This window comes from Mastomys coucha, unplaced genomic scaffold (assembly GCF_008632895.1).
Source record: "Mastomys coucha isolate ucsf_1 unplaced genomic scaffold, UCSF_Mcou_1 pScaffold22, whole genome shotgun sequence".
NCBI classification, from domain to species: Eukaryota; Metazoa; Chordata; class Mammalia; order Rodentia; family Muridae; genus Mastomys; species Mastomys coucha.
This window is the reverse complement of record NW_022196905.1, coordinates 130,470,690-130,497,195: the sequence shown is the minus strand read 5'-3', so window position 1 is coordinate 130,497,195 and position 26,506 is coordinate 130,470,690. Positions and strand designations below refer to the sequence as shown.

Sequence of the window (26,506 nt, the reverse complement as noted above, 5' to 3'; positions counted from 1 at the left end):
ACATATATATATATATATATATATATATACATATATATGTGTGTGTGTATATATATATATGTGCATATATATGTATATGTGTATATGTATGTATATATATGTATATATACATATATATGTATATATATATACACACACACACATACATACGCACATACATACACACCCACAGATGTAGGCACATACGTACATACACACAGATAGGACTATATAGTTCCAGCACTTGGGCAGTGGAGGTCTTGAGCTACATAGTGAGTTCCTGGCCAACCTAAGTTACACGAGACCTTGTCTCAAAAACAAGACAAAACTCACAAATCTTTCTCCTGTTGTTCTTTGTTTTATCTTGTTTGCCCTTCACTGTTAGATTTTATCTACTCTTTCTGGAATGGCTGGTGGTGGGCTGAACAGAAGAGTATTTATTCCCTATTGCTTCTATCTGCTTAAAACAACAGAAATGCATCATCTGCGCTGCTGGAGGGTGAGAGCCCAGGACAGGATTTATGAGGTGGATATGGAGTTGCCAGCGAAAGCTGCATTCCTTCCAAAGCTTTAGGAAGGTCTGGTTCCAGCCTGCGCCAGCTCTGCCAGGCTCTGCTTGTCCTCTGGCCAGGACCCTACATCTTACTATCTTCCCAATCTCTGCTGCAGTGTTTGAATCCCCTCTGACTCTCACTTGTCTGAACTTGTGTTTCTACTTGGGCAGCCTGATGACATTAGCCCCACCTACACTGTCCAGGATCCTCCCCCTGACCCACAATTGTTAAATGTAATCACAGTGGCAATGTCCCTTTACTGTGTCAACTCATGTATTCACAGGTTTCAGGATATCGTTGGGGGCTATTAGTCTTCTACAGGTAGCAATGTTTGTGGGGGAGTGGAAGCCGGTGAATGCATCTCATTGCTTTTTATCATTGAACTTAGTGTAGAAATGTATCGAATCATCCAGTGGAGGAACAAAAACTATTGGCTTTTCCAAAGGAGGTGATACACCTATGAATGACAGCCCTTAGGAAACTGAGTAAAGGAGGTGGCTTAGTGGGTAAAGTACCTTGACATGCAAACATGAGGACCTGAGTTCAGTCTCCAGCACCCACATAAAAGCTATGTGCTTGTAATCCCAATGTTAGGAGGTAGAGATAGGCAGACCCCTTGTGGCCTCTGTAGCCAGACAGACTCCCTGAATCTATAAGTTCCAGGCCAGTGAGAGACACTGCCTCAAACAGTAAGCAGAGAAGATTGAGGAAGAACCTCAACTCCTAGCCTCCATGAGGACACATGCACACATCCACATGAATAAGTAGAAGTTTACTGTTTTTGTCTTAAGACAGGGTCTTGCTTTGTGGCTTTCTGTGGTGATGATCTGCACAGAGCCTTTGTAGGAAGCCTAACCAATGTTGTTCTTCTCTTTCCTCCAATGGCTGTTTCCTGACCGCTGCTCCACGCAGGATTTACGAAAGCAGGTAGCACCACTGCTCAAGAGCTTCCAAGGGGAGGTGAGTACACACGCATGCTCTCTTTATCCTCCCCATTTGTTGCTGTGTTAGCTACTTTTCTTACTACTGTGACAAAATCCTTGACAAAAGCAACATAAAGAAGGAAGGGCTATGTGGCTCACAGTCTGAAGGTGCACAGTTAATCATGGTGGGAGGGCATGACGGCAGGAGGGCAAGGCAGTTCCTCACATCTCAGCCAGGAAGCAGTGTGCTGAGTCCTGGGGAGAAGCTATAGAAGTGAGACTGAGTGTCACTGATGGCTTGACACCCCAGAAGTCTCCTACTTCCTGAAATGCCCTTCCATTCCCCACTTCCCCTGATACCTCACAGGATGCCCCACCCACCCACAGACAGGCTGTTAAGATGAAATAGATCAAAATGCCTTTAGAAAAAGCCAATAATAACTGTTGTCTTTGATTGAAAAGTTTGAAATTTTATAATCATAATGATTATTATTATGGCAAAGTCATCAAATTTAACTCATGTTGAAATTGGATTGATTCATTGCTGTACTTAATTTTCTGTTTCACAAGCCCAGACAATTAATTGGGAGCGGGAGTTAACCTCAGTGTTCAATCCAACTTGAAGCATGTTCTGCTCCAACAGTAATTTAAGCAATCCCTTCACAGCCAGGCTGGTAGCGCATGGGAGACTGAGACAGGAGCATTCTGTCTCAGCTACCTCCTGAGTCCCAGTTCAGCCCATGCTGTATAGCAAGCCCTTGTTTAAGGTCAAAGCACCTTGGACCTACAGCGGTCAAATCTCTGCGAGTGGAGGCACACATGGCTGTGAAAGTGGAGTGAGAGTGGAGGCACTCATGGCTCTGAGCACTGTGCGGATTCCAGGAATGGAGCGCTGGTCCTCTAACTAACTGACCCAAGGCGTCTCTTCAGACCGCTAATTAACTTGCTGAAGCTATACTTGCTGAAGCTATAATATATTTTTCCACTTCTACTCTTAGCATTGTCTTAATTTTTTTTTTTAATTACTGAAATGATTTATCATTTCATTGTGTGAGTTGGTTTTTTTAAAGCGTCAACCTTGAATATGTTTCTTTGGGGTGTTTTTTGTTTTTTGTTCCTGTCTGTTTCATTCTGTTATCTATTTTGAATTATAATTAAATGTTTATTATTCCTTTGTGAACTCATGCTATTGTACTTTTTGAAAGCTGCTGCTTATCTCAGGGTTCCCACCTTGAATTTTAACCTAAGAAGATTTTTTTTCCCCAAGTTCCACACTAGTACTCCGTAAGACAGTGGCTCCCTGGCCTCTCTCCTTTTAGAACACACCTTTCTCAGGACTGGAAGAGAACAGAAATTTTAGAGATGGTCTTTTCTCTAGCAGGGAGTACATTGCTTTGGCCAAGGGACCACAGTCCTTATAGATCGCCAAGGATAAACCTACCAGAGCCCAACATGTGGAGCCAGTGAGCTTATTGGGCTTCCATACAGAGTATGGGTGAGAAGCCTGGGTGACCCCAGAGCAGCCACCACCCCAAACAGACAACAATATCCTTGTAGTGACACAGATAGGGTCGCAGCTTCCACAGTGTATGCACTCTGGCGCGTCTAGCAACCACAGGGAACATGCAATTAGAGCAGAATTGTGTGGGAAATGCAAAAGGAAGTGACCAAGAGAATGGTGACTCCCACACTCCTTTTGTGAGGGAATATCTGTTTTTAGGCTCAGTCTTAAGGGTCCCTTGCAATGGCACTGATGGTAGGAGCATCATAGTATACGACATACAGTGTACACACTTCTCTTGGGGAGAGTTCTGTCAGTCAGTCATGGGATAGACTAAACCTCCATTAGAAAATAGAAAACAAACAATTCCTAACTTGTCTTCTGAGGCTACAATAACCTTGATGCCAGAATCAGACAAGAACAGAACATGAAGGAAAATTAGTCATTCTTATTTAGTTATAAATAGATAATTCAAGAACCCTAAGAAAAGTCACTGGAAGCCACTAGTCATTTAACAGCCTGAAATGCTGTTTCATTTAACAACAGTAAATTGCATTAATGTTCTTTATAACATGACCAGATGAATGGAAAATTGCCATTTCACTAACTATAAGGAAAAAAATTGGGAAAAAAATCCCTTTTTGAGGGCTGGAGAGATGGTAAAGAGCACTCCTGCTCCTACAGAGGTCCTTGGCTTGGTACCCAACACCCACATTGCAGCTGTTACCACCTATACCATTCACAGAGTTCAGAGGTCTCTTCTCCCCTCCTCAGGCACCAGGCACACAAGTGGTATACAGACATTCTCAGGCACACACATGCATGAATAAAATAAATAACTTTAAATAAAGGAAATGATTAGCCAGGCAGTGGTGGCACGCGCCTTTAATCCCAGCACTTGGGAGGCAGAGGCAGGTGGATTTCTGAGTTCGAGGCCAGCCTGGTCTACAAAGTAAGTTCCAGGACAGCCAGGGCTATACAGAGAAACCTTGTCTTGGGAAAAAAGAAAGAAAAAAAAGAAAAAAAAAAATTCTGCACTATGGAATCCATCTGGGGAATGCCAAGTAGGGAAGAAGTAGTAATATCTTTTCCTGCCCATTGAAAGGCTCATGGATGAAGCCCTGTAACAAAAGGCAAATGTGCAAGAGGAGGTTTACATACTTGGCGCTTCCCTCCAGAAATAAAGACCAGAGCAGGTACAGGAGGGTGCAGGATTCAAGGCAGCTTGAATATAGGGTCAACAGAGAGCTAACCTTAACTATGTAGTAAGAGCTTGTTTCAAAAAAGCTGCAAATATTTATTATATGAAATGTTTTTCATATACATTTATATATTATATAGTATATGTTACATGTTATACAATATATATATTATTATAGATGTGTGTGTGTTTTATTGTTGTTTTATACAGGATCATATGTGGCTCAAGCTAACAGGGTACACAGTGTGTAATCCCAGCACTGTGGAGGTAGAAACAGGAGGATCAGAAGTTCAAGGCCATCCTTGAGTCCATACCAAATTTAGGTCCAAACTGGGCACATGGGACCCTGTCATAAAACTTTTTTTTTTTTTTTTTTTTTTTTTTTTTTTTTTTTTTTTTTTTTTTTTTTTTTTTGCGGGGTGGTTGTGGTTTATCAAGACAAGTGTTTCTCTGTGTTACCGTTACCTTGGCTGTCCTGGAATTCACTCTGTAGACCAGGCTGGCCTTGAACTCAGAGATCAGCCTGCCTCTGCCTCCTGAGGATTAAAGACATGCACCACCACTGTCAACTACAATAATTTTTTTTTAAGGATCAGGATATCAGATGTACCTACAAGTTTAAGGCTAGTGTCTTTAATAGGGGCCTGTAGAGAGAGACTTCCTGGCATGTTGAAAACAAACTATCCTAGGCACAAAACACAGGGACCCCCCTTTCCTATGTGGCCCTCTGCCCTGGGATTTCTTTCTTACCCAGCCACCCTCAACTCTGGGTCTTTCTACAGTAGTAGAAGGTACCATGTGGTTAAGGTGGCAATGGGCATAATGCATTTTTAATGACTTTAGAACAAAATCCCAAAGCCTGACCAGTACAGGATCCTCCTGGAGGTTGGCTGGATGATGGCTCAATTAGAGGCGCGGAACTGTGCTGAGGCGAGTGGGCCAGCGCTGTAATTGAAAGCACATTTTCCCCTCCGAAGCTGCAGCTGGTTTAGCTCTACTCATGCAGAAAAGGATATAACCTTGCATAACATAGGAAATGAACGGTTGAGAGAGAAGCCAAATTCAATTTTAGTCAGATATGTTGAGGCCGAGCCCATGATCTATGGGAGCCGGGGCCTGAGCAGCTCGCATGTGGAAAGGCGCACACTCAACACTCTATTAATCATGGCCGCCCGCCTGGCGCTGCCGCCCCTGTGTACAGGGGGCCACTGCGCCCGAGCTCCTCCTCAGTGCTGGAGAGCAGCCAAGCACTCCAGAAGTTAACCTCTTAAAGACCCGGAGCTGCTTTCTGTTGAATAAATGTAATTTTGTGGTCAGAAATAAATGCTTGTGATGTAGCAGGGAGCTTTGAAAACAACAGCGAGCCAAAGCTATTACAAATTGCTCCGTGTTGGGGAAGTCAACAGCACACATCAAAATTCCGCGTGTAAGGCAAATTGATTTCGGCCCAGAGCTCTGCAGCTATTCAATAAAAGTCCTATTAAACCATTGTGTGTAATGAACAATCCAGAGCAAATCTAATATTTTCAGAGGGTAATTATTTTTAACGTCCTCTCGGTAGCCATCACTAGATTTCTTGGATGTTTACAGTGGGGACCCAAGTGGGTGTGCTCTACCCAGATGTCATTTGGCCTCTGAGCTGGGAAACCCCTGTGCAACCAGCTCCCAGCTGCCTAACAGGCACCTGGCAGCCTCCATGTGCCCGGAGTTAAGTGAGGGCCAGCCCTGCTCCTCCAGGAGGGTGTTCAGGGGGTGCTGGTGTCTCCTGGAGCCAGGCACATAGGAGGTGCCTAGGTTTGGTTGAATCACTCCAGACTGATGGAAACAGACAAAAGTAAGCTTCGAAAGCATGGGGGAGGGTAAGAAAATATTGGTGGTGTTCTCCCAGAACCTCAGGCAACAGATGTCAGTGCCCAAGGCAAGAAAATGAGGTCCTGTGTGATCTAGAGAGCCGTGTCAGCACCCAGGGAAACTGCAGCACACACTGGCACCTCGGGATGTGTCTCCTTTACTTCAGTTCCTTTATCATGTGGAAATCAAACTCTATATTACTCAGTGACTGACAGCTAAGCAAGGCTTACCCCAGCCCTGCCTGCTCAGTTCAGACTGCCTCACCAAGTCACAACTTTTTTTTTTTTTTTTGAGACAGGGTTTCTCTGTGTAGCCCTGGCTGTCCTGGAACTCACTCTGTAGACCAGGCTGGCCTCAAACTCAGAAATCCGCCTGCCTCTGCCTCCCAAGTGCTGGGATTAAAGGCATGTGCCACCACCACCCGGCTAAGTCACAACTGTTAATGCCAGTCTTTAGCCTGGACTCTGAGCTTCTCAAAGACGAGGTCTGCTTATTCTTTCACAGTGTATCTATGTGCCAAACTATACCTGAATTAGACCTTGACATGTAATGACAGATAGATTAATGCAGACACTTGTTTTCATGGAGTTTAACGATTAGTGAGACCTGTGTCCTCATGGTACACAGTGCTTGGTGCATAGTAGGCCCTCATTAAATAAAGAAAAGAATGAATGAATGGATAGATGGTTGTGGTTGGTGAAGGTAGATGAGTTGATTGGTTAGATGAATTGATGAGTGAGGTGGATGGTTTATTGTTCAATTAAATGGATAGGTGAATTTATATGGGTGGATGAATGAGATGGATGGATGGACGTGGGTAAAGATAGATGGGCAAATGAGGGGGCATTGATGATTAATGTGGGAGAGAGTGGACAGACTGAATAGGATAGATGGATACTGGTGGGTAGGTCAGAAGCATGCATAACTGACTGGCTAGGTAGACTAGAAGAGTTAGTGGAAGAAGTGGTTGGGTGCTTGGATAGATGAATGGATGAAACAGGACGAGGAGGGATGATAAAATGGATGGAGGGTGATGGATGGGTGGGGATAAGTGAAGATTTGATAGATAATGGGTATGGGTGGATGGATAGTTAAGTGAATGAGGAGCTAGAGGGTTGGGTGGGTTTATAGAGGAGGTAAGGTACATGAAATGAAATAAATGGGTAACTGAATGGATGGGGATTGGCAAGATGCATGGATCAAATAGAGCAATCTGTTGTAGTTTGTTTTCTATTACTGTGATAACCACCATGACAGTTGGAACTTGAATAGGAAAGGGTTTCATTTTACAGCATGCAGGCCATCATAAAGGGAAGCCATGGCAGGAACCCAAAGAAGGAATCTGTAGGCAGAAACCATGGAGGAGTGTTGCTTACTGGTGCTCTCTGTGCTCTCTGTGGCTTGTTCAGCCTGTCTTATAGAACTCAGGGCCAAATGCCCAGTGGTGGCAGCATCCGCAGTGGGCTGTGCCCGTCTTTCACCATCAGTCAATAAAACACCCGCAGGCCAGTCTTACAGAGGCATTCCCTCAATTGAGGTTCCTTCTTCATAAGTGATCCTAGCTTATGCCAAGTTGACAAAAATTATAGACAGACAGATGGACAGACGGACGGATGGGTAGATAGGTAGGTAGGATAGAAAGATGGACATGTGCTTAGATGGAGATAACACCTCTGCTATATAAATTAAAAACATCCCATCAGTAAAAAGGCTTTATCTTCTGTCAGCTCCTGTATTTAACCCAACTCAGGTATATCAGGATAAGAACAGTAGCCCTAAAGTTAAAATTTTTTAGGTTGGGTACCTTAGAATTTGATATTGGCCAAGTCAGCTGACTTCTCAGTGCCTCTGTTACCTCAAATAATGAGCATGAGGGCTCAACGGAATGGATTTGGGTGAGGATTAGAGACAATATTATAAACTTGGCATGGTGGCAGCCCATGATCCCAGCTCCCATGTGGTAGAACCAAGAGGATCAGAAGTCCAAGGACATCTTCAATTACTTAAGGAATTCCGGGTCAGCTTGGACTGTAAGAAACTGTTTTGGAGTTGGGGCCATGGCAGGAGAGAATAATAAGATGATAAAGGGAAAAAGAAAGGAAACTGGTATAAGAATAAACTGACACTACTTACCTTACAAGCCTAAAACTACATGGGCTTCTTTAAAAACAAATTAGTTAATTAATTTAATTACTTAAAATTAATACTAGTCACATAGATTTGCTCAAACATGGGAAATTTTCAATGACCAGCATGCCTGACTTTCTACAGATCTTCCTTTTAAAAAACCATGTCTGCATCTTCATTAGATTTTCCTAATGTCCCATTGACTCAAAATTCCATGTATGAGACTGACATCAAAAATCAAATGACCAAAATGTTAGGTTCCCAGAATGAACTTATACAGGTAACACTTAGAGATATAAGTGGCTAGGGGCGTGGCTCAGCAGTAGAGCACCTGCCTAGAATCTCCCAGTGAGGGGCTAAAGGTGCGGCTCAGTGGTAGAGCCCCTGCCTAGAATCCCCCAGTGAGGGGCTAAAGGCGTGGCTCAGTGGTAGAGCCCCTGCCTAGCATGTGTGAAGTCATGAGTTCGGTTCTAGCACTTCCAGAATTAAAGCCAGCTTTCTGCCATTGGATAGTCTCATTGTTTTTGTCAAACATCATGATGTATTTCTTGCCAACCTTCATTGAGCTATATTATTTTCCTTAAGCCAATGCCACAGTCTTGGTAAACATGGTTTGTGGTAATTTGTCAATTGGAAAGTATGAGTCTTCCAACTTTTTCTAGTTTCAAGGTTTTATTTGTTTGTTTGTTTGTTTGTTTGTTTATTTTTGTCTATCTGTTCCACACAGATTTCAGGATCAGTTTTCATTTTCAGCAATGAAGCTACCTGGGATTTTGGAATGCAGTGCATTGAATCTATAACTCAGCTCTGAATATTACCATTGTTAAAGTGTACTAAGTCTTCAATTCAGCAAAGGCCTCCATTTCATTTCATTCCTTCCTACAATGTTTTATGGTTTTCAGAGTAAAATTTAAACTTTCTTTTAGTTTTTCTATTCACAATTTATATATGCTTACAATGTATATTATTATTATTATTATTATTATTATTATTATTATTAAAACATTATCTCACCAGTTAGTTCTGGATGGTCTGGAACTCATTTTTCGTTTGTTTGTTTTTTGAGAAAGAGTCTCCCACTATTTAGCTTTGGCTGGCCTGGAACTTGATGTAGAACTCACAGAGATCTGCTTACCTCTGCTTCCTGAGTGCTGGCCTTCAAGGCGTGGCTTATCTCACTATGCTCAGCTTTGCAATGTATATTGATCAAATTTCTCCCCTCCCATTCTCTCTCATACCCCTAAAACTTCCCTCTCCTTCTCTTCTGTCCTCTTTATTGGCTGCTAATATCCACTGAATCCAGTAAGTGGCATCCAAGTGTGTATGGGGCCATCCTGTAGAGCATGGGCAATCTACAGCAGCCCTGGCCCCAAAGAAAAATGACTCCCCTCCCCCAGAAGCCATCAACTGCCAACAGCTCTTCAGCTAGGAGTGGAGCCTTACAAGCTGCTCCCTTGTCCATGATGGAATATTGACCAGCTTGATCTTGTGCAGGTCATTATAACTGCTCTGAGTTTCTAAATCACATCTAGCAGACAGTGACAGCGGTTCACAGCACTTTGCCGCCTCTGCTCTCACATCGCTCTGACTCCTCTTCCCAGATGTCCCCTGAGCCTTGGAGGAGTTTGTACAGTAGTCTTATTTAGGGCTGAGCATTCATCCTTCGGTCTTCTCAGCACTTGAGCCAGTGTGAGCCTCTGCATTGACTGACTGCTGCCTATTGCTTTTCTGACCAGTCTAAAGCTGCACTAATATATGGGTATAAATATAAATATTTAAAAAGCAATTTGGCAACCTGTCCATTTGGCAAAACCACAGTAGAAGATACCCCATTATGATCTGCGACCTCCCAAGCCATGGGCTTTTGAACAGGTCTGCAGTGCCAGGCATTGAATTCCGTCCTGTGGAGTAAGGCTCAAATCCAACCAGAGAACTGCCACATCGTAATTACACCAGTAGGCACATCTTGTGTAGCACATTAATAGTACTGGGGTTTGTAACGGGTATGACTGGGTGAGTCCATTGATGATTTTTCTCCTCCAGCAATCTGCATAACACCTTTGGTACTTTGGTCCAGCAGGGAGGGAGCGCTATGTCTTGCAACTAAAGTAGGTTGTGTCTTCATCACTAAGGGTCATACTATCCAGTTCGAGTGGACGACTAAGCAATGGAATGTAGCCTGTGTTATGTGATTGGCGTTGTCTTCCCCCTGACCAATAATTTATAGGGAAGTCTCCCCTGCCTGGCATTAAGGTTTTCTTTTAATAACTCATGGTTTCTCAGGAAAACATTGTCTCTCCAGCCCCAGAAATTGTTGAGGTCTTTTTGTTTTGTCTTTTTTTTTTTTTTTCCAGAGAGTCTCTCTGTGTAGCTCTGGCTATCCTGGTACTTGTTTTGTATACCAGGCTGGCCTTGAACTCGAGATTTGCCTGCCTCTGTGTTCCAAGTGCTGGGATTGAGGGCATACTAAGATCACAGACATGTACCACTATGACCAGACCAGTTTATAGGGTACAGGGGATAGAACCCAGCAATTTATGCATATGGGCCCAGCACTCCACCCACTGTTTCACTACCTCAGCCAGTCCTACTCTGGGAATACATCCCTGCAGCCCTCCCATAGTTTTCCTGAAGTAAAAGATGATGGGAGGGAAGAGGAGGCTCCGGCTTGCTAGGTAAGGATTGTGAACCTCATGACACTTTTTTTTTTTTTTGGTGGGAATGAAGGAATGAATGAGCCAGTGAGTGAGACAAGCAGCTGGGCCTCCCCTCTGCTCCTAGCCTGCTGCTGGCCTGTCCTGCAGCTTACCTCTCAGGCTGGTTGAGCTTTAGGGAAATGGCAGACAGCTAACCCTCCAGCCTCATAGTCTCGTGCTGAAGATGGAAGTCAGTGGTAACTAACGTGGGGCCCTGCAGATGTCCCGAGAGTGCAGTATGACTATCTGCACTCTACCTCCTCTGCCAATTTGCCCACACCTCTGCTGTAGCCATGCTCGTACTATTTCATTCTTCATGGCTGCATCTTCTTTCAAATTTTTACTAAAGCACACTTTCCTTGTCCAAAAGTGGATGACGTGGGCTGGCAAGGTGGCTCAGACAGGATGGCACTTGCCAGCAAGCCTAACGACCTGAATTTGATCCTCAGAATCCACAGAATGGAGGGAGGGAGCTGACTCCTGTATAAAACTCTCTGACCTCCATATTCAATAAACAGATGTTGAAAAGAAAAGAGACTTTTCTTTTGTAGCCCAGACTGACTTTCAGTTCAATATGTCAGCAAGGATGGTCTTGAACTCCTGTACCTTCTGCCTGCCAGTTCCAGGTGCTGGGGTAGCAGGGGTGTGACACCATGCCCAGGATCCTGGAACAAGGTGTTCCTGCTACTGCTATGAAACACTACTGTTATAGGTCTTTCATATAGAAATCAACTTGTTATTTCTATATAAGTTTTGGAACTTCAGCTGCACTGTCAACCTTGGAATAAAAGAATTATAGCTCCTAAGTTAAGCCAGCATCATACAGGGGTTACTCCGAGAACGTTACATCTTTTTCCCTTTGCACTAGCATAGCGCACTATTTAAATACAGTCTTGAACACAGATTCAAACTGTCAAGTGTAGTAACAGACTACACTCATGGCTCAGTGAATACAGCTCTTGCCTAGCATGCACAAAGCCATCACCCACAACTACTAAACTGGGCACAGAAGTGCAGACCTATGATCTCAGCATTCCTGCAATGGAGGCAGGAGGCTCAAAAATCCAAGAGCATTCTTGCCTACACGTCAAATTCAAAGCCGGCCTGAACTACATGAGGCCTTGACTCAAGATGAGAAGGCAGAAAGAGGAAATGTATAGTGGAAGCCTGTGGTCATGTTGCTGGAAGGATATGGGGAGGCTTATTTGTAGAAAGCTGCCTAGATGTGTGTGGCGGGAAAGTGTTTGCAGTGACTGTGCACAGCCCAAGGCTATCATTACACTGTGTCCCGAGAAACAGGTGCTCATGCACCGGCAGCCCTTTCCATATTCATCAGCTTCGGAGTAATGTGAAGACAAACTCCCAGACCAGCCGCTTTCCTGCAGGTGAAAACCTTCTTCATTGAGTGTGGGTTTCCATTCTCAGAAAGAATTATAGGAGCTGTAGCAAAATCAGTCCTTTTTGAATCTCCCGGAGGAGGGGAGTCTGCTCTGCAGCCTGCTAGCAACTGTCTGATTCCCCTATGCTCGTGGGAGTGGCCTCAATTTATAGGTGGATCTGAGCCCAGACCCAGAGATCAGTAGAGCATTCCAATGAGGCGCCTTCCAGGCTGAGTGGAAATTGCTTGGTACTCTCGGGAACAGGGAGTGACCAGGTGTGGCTGGAGGGGAAGGCGTGGCAGGAGGTAAGTCCCAAACAGAAGAGAAAGCTCGTGGAGCAGACAGTTTTTACAGGTGGCCAGAGCCTGTGTTCTCATGATCCAACCTAGTCCTGCCAACACAGTGGTACCTCTGTCCTTTCCTCTTGTTCATTTTGCTATTATGGGGTGGGAACAGTAGATAGAATGTCCACCTCAGGCTCATGTGAAAACCAAGGAGCCTGTAGGTATAACCTGGGAACCACATTCTCCCTCCATATCTCTCCCAAAGAGCTGCCATGCTTCGGTGTGCCACCACCTAGGCACACAGTGACAGACAGATGAGGATGGGACAGGTTCCTTTCTGCCTCCCTTTTTGAATGATAGAGGGTCCAGACAAGAGGACCATTCCTTGCATAGACACCTGTAGGTTTGCTCTTAGGGAACAAAGTCAATGTCACTTGTTCCTCTGAATTGGACACTGTGTTAGGTCACTTGACTATGTTAGATCACTTGCTTGCTCAGCCCTGGCAGGTGAAGTTTGTCACCTCTAGCTGCTGGCAGTTCTGGTCAAGCAGCCAGTCCCAAAGTTCTGTTACCTCCTCGCAACCCTGCTCTTCCCTGGAACTCTGCCAGCCAGAGGGAAGTCTGAACTGAAAGAGGAGGAAGTAGGCTTGGGCATTGATACTGCCTTGCCTAGATATGTCTGAGAAGGCTTGGGTGCAAACCTGGAACCAGAGTGGCAGCTGCTCACTGGCTGTAAGCAGTGAACAAGAACAGCCCCCACAGGAAATGGGAACAGGGGACTAGTGCGTATTTCAGGACAGCAGCCATGGGAAGAAAGCAGAAAAGGGGGATCACAGAGAGGCTGTCAGACTTCTCAGAACGTACTGATCATTCCAGACGTTTGGCAAGGCTTGCCAGGGAGCTGGCTGCCTCAGCTAGAAACTCAGCCTCTCTTAAACCTCACAGACTAGAGATGTGGCTCTCTGGGTAGAGCATTTATCAACTATACATGAAATCATGGGTTCAACCCCTTGCACTGAATAAACTGGAATAGGAGCATATACCTGTGGAGGCGAGAAGATGAGGAGTTCAAGGACATCCCCAGCTACATAGTGAATTCAAAGGTAGTCTGTGCTACATGAGACTGTGTTGGAAGGAAAGAAAGAAGAAAAAAGAGAACTTCATATACATTTTTTAGATGACTTAAACCCACTGCCTACCCTTGTCTTGGGACTGGATTTGAACTTGGTCACATTTGTGGAAGGAGAGCTCAGAGCTATGGAGTTCATTTCCTGGTGCTGTCGAGTGGCTTAAACACTAGAAATGAGCACCTCATAGTCCTGAGACTGAAGGATTAGATGAGTGTGTGAACAGGGCTGGCTGCTTGTGGAGAACAAGGTAGTGGTGGATGGCATTCCTTGTGCAAAGGCAGCACCCCAGCCCTGGCTTCCTTTGTCAGTGACACTCTCCCTGCATGTGTCTGTTGCAGGGTAGATAGGTAGGTGTGTGTGTGTGTGTGTGTGTGTGTGTGTGTGTGTGTGTGTGTGTGTGTGTGTGTAACCTTGGAGAAGTAGACCATGACCCAAACCACCGGTGCAAGCACATGGGGCAAGACGTCTGCTTAGTTCTCATTCTAAAGCAGACAGTGATGCTGCATAAGTTCACTGTGGGAGCTCGCCTCACAATCTGATGCAGTTAGGGGAAGGCTGTGATAGAGTCAAAAATTGGAGAAAAAGGTGCATCAAAAGACAGGAGGAGGTTATGGACTATTGGCCATTCATTGATGGGCTACATATTTTTAATAGGGGGTGGTTAACCATTTTTCACATGCCATTGTTCTCTCTTTTTTAATTTTTTTCATCTTACTGTGTATGTATGTGTGTGGGGGGGGGGTGTATTTATGTGGTGGTATATATGCAGTGTGTGGATGCCAGAGGACAATCCTGAGAGTTCTTTCTCAGGCCCCATCTACCCTTTTCTTTTGAGATTCTTACTTGGTCTCTAGCTGACTTGTGCTCAGCAAAGAGGCTAGGCTGGTGAGCCAGGAAGCCCCACGCTCCTCCTGTCTTGGCTTCCCCAACACTGGAATTACAAACCTGCCACACTGTGTCCACCTTTTTATGTAGTTCTAGGAATCACATTCAAGTCCTGTGCTTGTAAATTTGCCATCTGAGCCACCTCCCCAGCCCCCAAGTTACACCTTTTTATAAAATCCTGTTGGATTCAGGTCCACAGAGCTGACTTCCAATTACCATTATAACCTTACAAAAGCCTGACTTATAAGTAAGGCCACATGAATTTCTGTGAGGAGTTAGGAAGTTTTTATTTTGTTGGTTGGTTGGTGGTTGGTTTGGGGTGTTTTGGAGGGGAGGTTGGTTTTTTGAGACAAGGTTTCTCTGTGTAACAGCCCTGGCTGTCCTAGAACTGGCTTTGTAGGTCAGGCTGGCCTCAAACTGACAGAGATCTACCTGCCTCTGCCTCCCAAGAGCTCAACTCTTAAGTGGTTCCAGAGATACAATTCTGCATGTCACCTTTTAGGCATGTAAACAACTGGAACAGGGGTCTGGAGTCTCCATCAACTCGGCTTGGTCTGCTGCAGGAGAGGCCACTTAGTAACTCTTAGTAAGAACACCTGGAAATGCAGGCACTTCCCTAGGCTAGTGCTGAGATGGTATCTGGAGCCAGTGTGCAGAGCCTAGGTACACAGGCAGCTGGGTGCATAAAAAGCATTTTATCCTCGAGGCAAGCCAAGCACTGTTTCAGGTGCCTTTCTTGGTGCTTGGGAGTAGAGGCAGGGGGATCAGGAGTTCAAATTCATTTATAGCTACATAGTAAGTTCAAGGCCAACATGGACTAGAGGAGACCCTGGAGAGAGACAGGGAGAGGAGGATATTTGCCTTGTTGATTGGGACACACTGCATGAGCGTGGATGTATACACTTAAATTACAATTTTATTTTATGAAGGAAAAATGTAATCTGAATTTTAAACAAGTGACTTCAGATGTTTTCTTTGGAGCATGGCTTTAGAAGTGTCTCTGCTTGCCCTGTGTTAGCTCTCCTGAGACCTAGGAGTCTGAGGCCTCCACTCTTAAACAATTCACCCTCCTTTCCCAGATGACATTGCACCTGACCCAGGCAAGAGGCCCTATAATTAAGGCCCATCTTTTGCCTCTTTAATAACACGGGGGAGAGAGTGATCTTGAGTAAGGCCAGCAGGAAACTGTAATTCCGGGTCCTTTTCCTGAGCGGTACGAATTTAGTGCATGTGAAGTCTTGCTGCCTCAGGAGTGAGCCGTCGTTAGCTTGGCAGTTGTGTGCTGGGAGGTAAATAGCACAACGAAGTGGTCTGACAGTATGAAGCTCTTTGGATGGGTGTCCAGTCTACATGGGGTTTCCTACTCCACCTTTCTATAATATGTAGACATGGCCTACGGGACATACGTTCAGCTGGGTCAGTTTATAAGACACACCACCAATACACCACCTTCCCTGTGCCTACTAGGAACCCCAGCAGTGTTGACCTACCCAGCTCTGTGCTCACACTTACTCAGAATGCTCCAGTTTTTCCCTGTGCCTTTCACATTGTCAGATTCAAATGGTCTTCCCCTTCCAGCCTCCTCCTGGGCATCTTCTACTGTGATGTATACCAGGTGCATGCTCTCCTCCATGTACCGGGATGGCACTTGCCCATTTAGTATCATTGCCAGTAAGTTCCATGTGTGTATATCTGTATTCTCTCCCTAAGACCCACCTGACAGCGCCTGCCCATGTCCATAACTTATCCATAGGATTTTAACTTTTGTTCCACAACTAGGACATAAGCAAATGTGTGCAGCAGGAGGCTGAGGCAGGAGGCTGAGGAGTTCTAGGCTACTCTTGGCTGTCTAGTAAGACATTCTCAGAAAAACAAACAAACAAACAAAAACCAAAGGAACTCTCAATACATTGAGTTCTTTCTTTCTCTTCTTTGTCTCCTTCCCGTTCAGATTGATGCACTGAGTAAAAGAAGCAAAGAAGCAGAGGCAGCCTTCTTGACTGTGTACAAGAGACTAATTGATGTTCCAGGTAAGTCAGGCATTGCTAGCCAGGGAGGAGGATAGTGTCTGCTTGGGTTGTGGCTGTTACTCATCTTAGTTTTCCGAAGGAGAATGGGTCACTCAAGCAGCTTCCCTGGAAAACCAGGGGCTTGGAGAATGTGAATTCTCTAGAATCCAGACCTTGAGCAAGCAGGAAATGCGAAGTCTGTAATCGTAGACTCACCAGCTGATTCTTTTGTAAGCTCAGCAGCCCATGCCTCTGCGGCCATGCTGCAGAGTGCTGCGAGTCCCGTGTTCCGGGGAAGGTCTAGGCTGTGGTAAATGCTCTGCTGCAGTCTCCCAGGCGCAGATGCCACCTGCAGGACTTTGGCACACCTAGTGTGCTCCTCCCTTCAGGGTCATGGAGGAAAGTCGTGTTTCCTCTGCTGACAAGAAAACCAGAAGAGCACACACACTGCAGTCACATGTTGGCCCTGTTTGTAATTGTACAGACATCACCCATAGTAGATGCCTGGACAAAGCAGAAATCTCTGTTTTGTGCTCATAAGGGTGTTCTCATTCCTCGTGAGAAGACCTGGTCTGTAACACTGTTTGCTGACAGCCACCCATCAATGCCACCTTAGGCTTTGTTCTTCTCTCTTAGAGCTGAACCAAACAAGGAATTCTCTAAACAGAAAAGAGAGAAATGTATGTAGTCCCCCGCCATGGGCTTGCTCTGAGGTCTCAATTGTATTTTTCCCCCTGTTGAATCTCAATTTTCTCGTCTGTAAAGTGGGTAGGATGTGGGAATGACATAGTAGTGGAGAATACATTCTCATATTCCATTTTTTTTATTGCCTTGTGTATCATGCTCTAAGTTCTAAATTCTGACCTAATGATTTTCTCTAAGAGTTTACATGTGACCAGGGGTTTTCTGAAGACTGTGCCCAAGACTAACAAGGAGGCTTCTGAACTATAAGTGGATTATTTGGTGTTCAGGATACACTGCATGTCCTAGTTTGCTTCTCTATTGGCTGTAATAAAACAGGGACCAAATCAATTTAGGGCAGGAAAGAATTTATTTGACTTATATGTCTTGATCCTGGTACATCACTGAGAAGAGTTAGGACAGGGGCCTGGAAACAGGAACTAGCAGGGACCATGGAGGAAAACTGCTTACCAGCTTGCTCTCCATGGCTTGCTCAGCCAGCTTTCTTGTACAACCCAGACCACCTGCTCAGAGGTGGCCCACTTACAGTGGGATGGGCCCTCCCATGTCAATCACTAATCAAGAAACTACCCTATACAATTGCCTGTAGGGGCAATTCCTCTTCCCAGTGTTCCTCTAAATTGTGTCCTGTTGACAAAAACTAACCAGCACACTGCTCCTCAAGTCCCACCAATTTGATGGACACTGCTTATATTTTCTTTTTTCCTTCTTTCATTTCATTTTTCAATGTGCAGGTTATGGACTTGTTTCTCATGTGTAAGACATCTGAGAAGTTTTTTTCCCTCTGAACCATGTGATGTCTACTCCCAGGATACAGAATTTATAGGAAAAGTACAGCCACTTCCACACCATTCGCTTCCCTAGTGTTCTCTTAGTCCCTCCTGCTCAGCCGGGTTCTGCTCCTACTGTCACTTCAGGCTTCCACAGGCAATGGGGTTCAGATGAAAGCTGTGGTCTGGCGAGCTAGGGAATTAGTTGAAGTGGGCAGCCCTGCTTTCTGTCCACTGAAGGCCTACCTCCATTTTAACCTCAGTTTGTTTTCAAACTAAAACTTATATTCTATACAGAGTTTGTACCAGGATTTCCCCTAGTGAAGTTTCCCAGCTTAAGTAATCATTTAACAGGTTGTTGGATTCCTAATCTGAAATTATAATCTGCCTTAGTTTCCCATAGAACATAAACAATTATTTTTCTCATTGAAGTCTCATATATTTTTATACATAAAGCCTTTTTTATATATTAGTAGTTTTCATAATTATATTGGGCTGTAGAATTTTATTTTTTACATTTATCTATTTGTTTGTGCATGTGTGCCACAGAGCATGTGTGTCCATCAGAGAACAACTTGCCAGAGTCTGTTCTCTCTCTCTACCTTGTCGGTCCCAAGGATCAGACTCGGGTCCATAAGTGCCTTTACCCATGAACCATCACCAGCTCGTGTTTTTGAGACAGGGTTGTACTATATACCTTAAGAGTGACCTCAACTTCACTATGTAGTCCAAGTTACTCTGTTAACTTACCACACTCCTCCCAAGTGCTAGATACAGAAGTGTGTGCCACCACACCAAGCTTGAGAAGCAGAGTTCTCAGCCTGTGTATCGAAGCCCCTGGGGGAGGTATATCAGATATTTACATTACTATTCATAACAGTAGCAAAATTAGTTATGAAGTAGCAAATTTTATGGTTGGGGTCACCCCAAGAAGAACTACATTAAAGGGTCGCAGCATTAGGAAGGTTAGGAATCAGTAGGCTAGAGAGTTAAAGTTCACATTGAAGATAGAATAAATAATATTACTATTTTGGAGTTGAGAATGTAGTTTAGTTGATAGAGTGCCTATCTAGCATTCCTGAAGCTCCAGGTTCGATCTGCAGCCACATAGATCCAGGCCCTGTAGTACACACCTGTAATCCCAGCGCTCAGGAGTTGAAGGGATGAAGATCAAGAGTTCAAGGTCATTTTTGGCCACATAGGAAGTTCCAGGCCAACATGGTCTACTGGAGAGTCTAATATCAAAGACAACCAAAACACACCTACATTCCAGGTAGATCAGTTCTGCCCTCATCGGGCTAGCCATGCTGTGGACTGACAGATCTGACAAATTACCTAGGAAGCTGGGCTGGGGTGCTCCACCTGGATTGTGCAGTCTGGTGATTGCTTAGATGAGGTAATCCTGTGGCCAAGGCTTCCAGGAAAGGCCTGGTCAATAGTGCCTCATTTATTGACAGCTACCCAGCCAGGCAAGGGTCTGGGAGCCTTCATCGTCTGTGGGCTTTAGGCTGCAGTCCAGTAGAATACATATTGAGTTCTACTTGAGAAAGACAAGAACTCATTATCACATGAAGCTTGGGGAAGCCAACAGATATGTCAGCTATGTGCCCTGTATGTATGTGCCCTGTGCCAAGGTTATGTGTCGGTACCAGGAGCTCGGGCAGAGCTGCCAGCCCCAGGAAAAGCTAGGTCCTGAAGTGGCACCAGCCACCATGCTTCCTGGAGCTCCTTGTTCGCAGAATCTGTTAGAAGGGAAATGCCTCATAGCCAAGTTGATTCTCTTGCTCTGAACCCAGCAATAGGCACACAAAAAGTATGAGCCAGGCAGTCAACAAAGTCCTCCAGGGACCCCAGACGGCTCTCCCCAGCAGTCACCACAGTGAATTGGCTTTATCTCCCATCCCTGAGCAGAAGCCTGCACAGCCAGCTGTCTCCTGGGCTGCCCTCTGAGATGGCTAATAGTCCCTGTTCCCACCTATGGAACATTGTCCTTTCCCTTGGTCCGTGCTGCTTCTAGTTGACACTGTCTCTCACCTGTCTGTTTACCCAAGTCCTAGCCTTCTACTTGTAGGATATGTCTATCCCAACTCCTACCATGGTTCTCCACACTGCAGGTGCCCAAGCACAGCTCAGGTCATCTCTCCCTAGACCTGCAGATTAATTTATATGAGGACCCTGCATACTACAATGGCTACCTTGTCCTGACACTTCTTCCTCTGATCTCACAATCTGGGTCTCTGTAGTCCAGGAAGACAGAATTCACCATCTTTCTACCTCAGCCTCCCAAATGCCTCCCAAGTATGTATGTATTACTATGCTCAGCTCCCACCCTACTCCCTCCGCCTCTTTTGAGATAGGATCTCATGTAGCTCAGGGGTAGCTTTACCCTCAACCTTGATACGTAGCTGAGGATAATAACTTTAAACTTCTGATCCTCCTGCCCTGACCTGAGTGCTGGGATTATAGGCATGCACCAGTGGGGATTAAATCCAGGGTCTCATACATGCTAGACAAGCATTCTATCAACTGAACTAACTATACTGCTATTATAACTGCAGTTGGACACTGCACAAAAATGTTTCAGTCAGCAAGGGACCACATGTACACCAATATAAGACTATCGCCTAGTAACACCTCCATGCCTTAGTTTCTGTAAAGTTTCTTAGGAAATGACAAAAATCTCATGATTCATTTTTCAGAATGTGACCCCATGAATGCATGGCTGTACTCCGTAGCCCTGAGTTCTTTCAGAGAGGACAACGTAGCCTTGTCCCTAATCATTTCCCAGGTATCAACTCCAGTGTCGCCATGTAGTAGAAATTTGGTAAATACTTGCTCAGTGAATGTACAAATGGATGTATCAAATCATTTCTTCAAAGTGCTGCATGAAGCCCAGTGAGTGGTGCTGTAATCCCAGCACTAGGGTTGTGGAGGCAGTTTAAGGATGTCCTCGCCTCTATAGAAGTTCAGTATAGGACCACATGAATTCCATGAAACTGTCTCAAAAAACTAGAATAGAGTCAACTGAACACAGTATATTCTGAGAGTTTCCTCAGTCTGCAGAGTTCATGAGTCTCCTGTGATTGACACCTGCCATGAGAATGAGCTCACTGGAGCATCTGAAGTACAGACAGCACCACTGTCCACTCAGACTGCCTTGCCACTCTCGTGCTTTAATAGCTCTCTGAATTTTCATTTGACTTTTATGTCAGACTATAAAGATTCTCATGGCTGCAAAGACATTGACACAGCCCTTCCACTCAGGGTCCAGCGCGGGTGCTTGGCAAGTCCTCCATTTTTGAGGATTTACTTGATGCTGGACCTGCATTTGGTTGAAGAGCTGTCCTGCCTGCATTCAGCCAAGATCTCCCTATACCCTGCCTATTCACCTCACTCTGACCTCTAGCCTCTCCTTGACAGGTCCATATTTAAAAATAAAAAAGTACACTCTCTCCCACAAAGCCAAGTGTGCTGGCTCATACCTCAGGAAATTCAAGGTCACCCTTAGCTACATAAAGAATTCAAAACAAGACTGCCTCTATTTATTAGTTAAGGACTGCAGTTGTGTTCCCAGCACCCATGTTAGGTGGCCCACGGCTTCCTATAACTCTAGCTCCAGGGATCAGACTCCACTTTCTGCTTCTGCAAGCAAATAAAAAATAATTCTAAAGAGACCCTGTCTTAGAGTATGTATTGATGCCACAAACACCATAACCAAAAAGAAAAAAAAACATTTTTAAATAAAGGACTTTTCAGCTTACACTTCCTTCCATTTTGTTGTTATTACCAAAGGAAGTCAGGACAGGAACTTAAACAAGGACAGAACCTGGAGGCAGGAGCTGATGCAGAGGCCGGGGAAGAGTGCTGCTTACTGGTTTGCTCAGCCTGCTTTCTTATCAAACCCAGAACTACCAGCCCAGGGATGGCCCCACCCACATCGGGCTCTGCCCTCCCCCATTGATCACTAATTGAAAAAATGCCTTACAGCTGGATCTCATGGAGGCATTTCTTCAATTGAAACCCCATCTCCAAAAACCAAAAACAATCAACTATAGAACAAAATCCCAACATGTTAAAGATTCTGACGAAACCTTTATTGCAAAATAGACTTTGAACCATTATTGGTCATTATCCCAGAAGTTACAATAATATGGCCTTAGTGGTAGAGATATTTTATTCTTTGATTTTTCGCTACAGAGTTTCTCTGTGTAGCCCTGGCTGTCCTGGAACTCACTCTGTAGACCAGGCTGGCCTCAAACTCAGAAATCTGCCTGCCTCTGCCTCTGCCTCCCAAGTGCTGGGATTAAAAGCGTGCGCCACCACTGCCCTGCTTTATTTTTCTTTTAAAATCCACCCGTCTCTACTTCCCCAGTGCCAGCTAAGGATGATTTTTTTTGAGATGGGGTTTCCTCTGTCACTGAGACTCTCCTGGAAATCATGATCCTCCAGCCACAGCCTCTACTGCCGGCATTACAGCTGTGTGCTGCACAACTGCCTGCCTGTAGCAATCAGAGCCTTACAGCTGTGTGCTGCACAACTGCCTGCCTGTAGCAATCAGAGCCTTACAGCTGTGTGCTGCACAACTGCCTGCCTGCAGCAATCAGAGCCTTAGGCTTTGCATGAGAAGACGTTTTACTCAGAGTCACATCTGTGACCCCAGTTGAAGTTTTTAGTTATTCATTCTTTACTTTATAATTATTTTTATTATGTGTGTGTGCTTGCACACATATACCACAGCACATGTATGGACATTAGAACCTTTAGAGTTGATTTTCTCTTTCTGATAATGTGAATCCTGGGAATCAAACTCAGGTCATCAGGCTTGTTAGCAAATACACTTACCTGCTGAATGATCATGCTTGTTCCTATTCCTTTAATTTTTGAAACAGGGTTTCATGTAGCCCAGGATAGCCTAGCACTTGGTATGCAGTGGCCTTACATTTTTGATACTCCAGCCTAGCTGGTGCTAAGATTCTGAGCATGCCTCACTTCACCTGGCTAATTTTTTTTTAATATCTATGCACAGGTACAAATGTCATAACCATTTGCCAGCACTGTGACCTGATAGGATTCCCCCTGGTAGAACTTCCCCTCTGTTCAGCTTTCCGCTCTTGAGGCCATCAGGAACGTATTTGGGTCCATGTCTGTGGACAAGGGCAGAGTTTCAGGCTGGTCTCTTCATGCCAACGACTCTCACAGTTTAAGGTGCGCTGTTCGAGACACTTAAACTCTGCCAGCATCTCCTGGCACCCTGTCACATAGATGCCTGGACTGAGAGTCCCAACGGGTGCTCAGGTCCTCTCCTTCCCTCACTCCCCAGTACTACACACACACTCAGTAGAGAAAATATTTCACAATTATGTTTTGAGTAAAACAGCTTGTATCTTTAACTGATGATACAGGAAATGTCTCTGCCTTTAAAGGGTACCCCTCTCCCATAGCTGGAATATTATGAAATGACATAGCATCGTAGGAATTTTCTTGGGTTCCAGGCAGAATCATGATGGCATGCATAATCTGCCAGTCATTAACCTTGAGTGGGTGACCTGCTTCAGATGTTCAGATTTTAATTCTGCAATAATGTATTTATTTGCACACTTGTGATGGGGCAACATAATTGAGCAAAATAATCACTTGTACTCCAAGTCTCAGTGTCTTGGCTGGCTGGTTTTATGTCAGTTTGTCACAAACTAGAGTCGTCAGAGAAGACAGAGCCTCAGTTGAAAAAAATGCCTCCTTAAAATTGGGCTGTAGGGCATTTTCTTAATTAGTGATTGATGTGGTGTGATCCTGGGTTCTGTAAGAAGCAGGCTGAATAAGCTATGGGAAGCAAGTGGCACGCAGCACCCATGGCCTCTGCATCAGCCCCTGCCTCCAGGTTCCTGTTCTGTTTGAGTTCCTGTCCTCATTTCCTTCATTGATTAATAGTGATATGGAAGTGTAAGCTAAATAAACCCTTTCTTCCCAAATTGCTTTGGTCACAGTATTTCATCATCTCAATAGAAGCCCTGATTGAGATGGCTGCCCTTACCAGAGCATCACAGATAAGATCATAGTTACCTGCCTGCTGTACTGTTCTCATAAAACTGTCTAGAACATGATTAGATGTCTGTTCTGAAAAGTTCTTGGTGTAGTATTTTGGGGCAGGTGTGTGTTCAGGAGTGTGTGTTGAGATAAGGTCTGAAAGATAAGGCTGTCATAGCCCAGAATATCTTGAAACTCTGAATCCTGCCCAAGCCTCCCAAGTTTACAAACTGTGTCTCTACACCAGTTAACAGTTTTTTTGTTTGTTTGTTTGTTTTTTAAAGAATCCTTAGACTTGTACTGGACAGGTGCCTTAGTTGGTAAAATCCCAGCCACTCAAATATGAAGACCTGAGTTTGGGTCTCTAGCAACCACTCAAATATGAAGACCTGAGTTTGGGTCTCTAGCAACCACTCAAAAATCCAGGTGTGGTGGCGTATATATGTGTACATACACACGAGTCCTAAGACGTGAGACGAAGGCACCAAGTTGGTGAAGCTACTACTACGTTTGTTGCTTCTGCTATAGAACTTGGCTGTGGCTACAAAGTTCCTTGGTAAAATCTGCTTTGCAAGCTGCCTGTCTTCTTGCTTCTGCAATCATTTTGCAAGTATCATATTTTACTCCTGATTCAGTGGCAGTTCACTTCCTACCAATGAGACCCTTCAAATGCAAAATCAGTGCCTGGGAGCTTTTAAAATTGAAGTCTTAGGAAGCATATTACCAGCACTATAAAATATTTATCGCCTCATGAAACAGGACTCCAACCCGTGGTATAAGAACCACCTCAACTTGCTTGATTACCCTATGAAACTAGCCTGTGTTTTTTGAAAAGCACCTGTGTGGTGGTTACTTTTCTTATTGCTATAAACAAAAGCAACTTATGGGAGAAAGGATTTGTTTGGGCTCACAGTTTTAAGAGGTACAATATATCATGAGGGGAGGCATGATGGCAAGATCATAAGGCAGCTAGTCACATTGCATCCACAGTCAGGAAGCTAGGGATCGAATCCAGACCATTGAGCATGGTAAGCCAGCACTCGACAAGCAGAGCTACAGCCTTGGTTGAGAGCTGCTTTTTTTTTTTTTTTTTTTTTTTTTTAATGTCCCTCCACAAAGGTGAAACAGCCATCTGGTCCTTTGTGCCGTTTACAGATCAAATTAGAAACTTTGCTTCTATTCCTCCTTCCTTCCTGCTGGCCCAGGGAGAACTGACAGGGTCTGGTGGGCTGCTTAGAACCCCCTCTTGGTTTTCATGCCACCATGCTATTGGTATGCTAGCTTTCAAGGCTGGAAAAACATGGCTGCTCTCGTCTGATCCCAGCAGGCTGTCAAGTTCAAGATCAGCATCCAAGACTCCTGATGCTGGCAAAGTAGAACAACACTCCTCATCCTTACAGAGTGACTTTAGTCACTGAGACATGCACGATCACCCTCATAGGTGTCTTGTCTGTCTTCCTGGGACATTTTCATTCATAATACTAAGAAACAATCTCAGGCACTAAACCAAGACAAGAAGGAAACCAGGGACTTCTGAGGAGCAGTGCAGCTTGGGTTACGGGCAGGCATCCAGTACTTCCTGATTTCCCTCAGGCTCTCTAGCCTGAAGCTGGTCCTGAAGGAACAAGAAGTAGTTATGCTTCACACTGGAGAATTGGAAACCAGACAGGGGACAGCTTTTTTCCACCCTCCATGACTAGGACACCAGACAAATTTGACACATCTTTTATCTTTTATATGCTATTAACAAGTGATCGATCAACTATAAACTCGTGATTTTGTTTTGAGATAGTTTCATGGAGTTTGTGCTGGCTTCTGCATCACTGTATACCAAGGATAGCTCCTCCTCTGGCTTTCACCTTCTAAGTTTTAAGTTTACAGGTGTATGCCACCATATTTTGTTAATGTAGTACTGGGGGTGGAATCCAGGGCTTTGTGCATGCTGTGCAAGAGCTCTTCTCACGGAGCCACATTCTCAACACTCAGCTGTAAACACTTTGAAGAGTGAAAGTTACAAGGTGGATGCCTGTGTCTGTGCCAGCTGCTTCAGCATGCTCTCCTCATTTTTAGGGCCTTCCATTTTGGTCCCGCCCACCCAACCCTTGGCTGTACTGACTGGCATGTTGAGAACTCCCCAAACTGACCCAGGGAATCCTTCTTGATGTGTTTGTACACAAGGTGTGTGGCCTCATCCCACCCATTCCTCCCTACCTCCCACCCCCCACCCTAAGCCCGGACATGACTTGGGGTGGTCCTGGCACGCTGGGTATCTAGACAGCTTTTCATCGGTTGCTCATCAGCATGCTAATTGTCATATAACTAATTATGCCCTGAATTCTAGTTGATTTTCTTAATGAGACAGCTGGGTTAATTATGTAATCGTATGATTACATTAGCCCAGAGTGTCCCGGCAAAGAGTAGAATCGGCCTGCATGTGATGTCATCCCTGGGATGGTGCTCACAAGGAACACATTCATCCTGGAACTAGCGG

General features: G+C 44.8%; 1 protein-coding gene across 5 annotated transcripts in view; it reads left to right on the top strand.

Annotated features, from left to right (window-relative positions):
• Positions 1–26,506, top strand: part of Cux1 (cut like homeobox 1) — a 327,459-nt gene that overhangs the window by 161,027 nt on the left and 139,926 nt on the right. For all 5 annotated transcript variants that reach the window (XM_031338271.1, XM_031338273.1, XM_031338270.1 and 2 more), the window contains exons 3-4: positions 1,446–1,493; positions 16,462–16,540. In XM_031338271.1, coding sequence (XP_031194131.1) covers positions 1,446–1,493; positions 16,462–16,540 — 127 coding nt within the window. The remainder of the gene's footprint in view (positions 1–1,445; positions 1,494–16,461; positions 16,541–26,506) is intronic.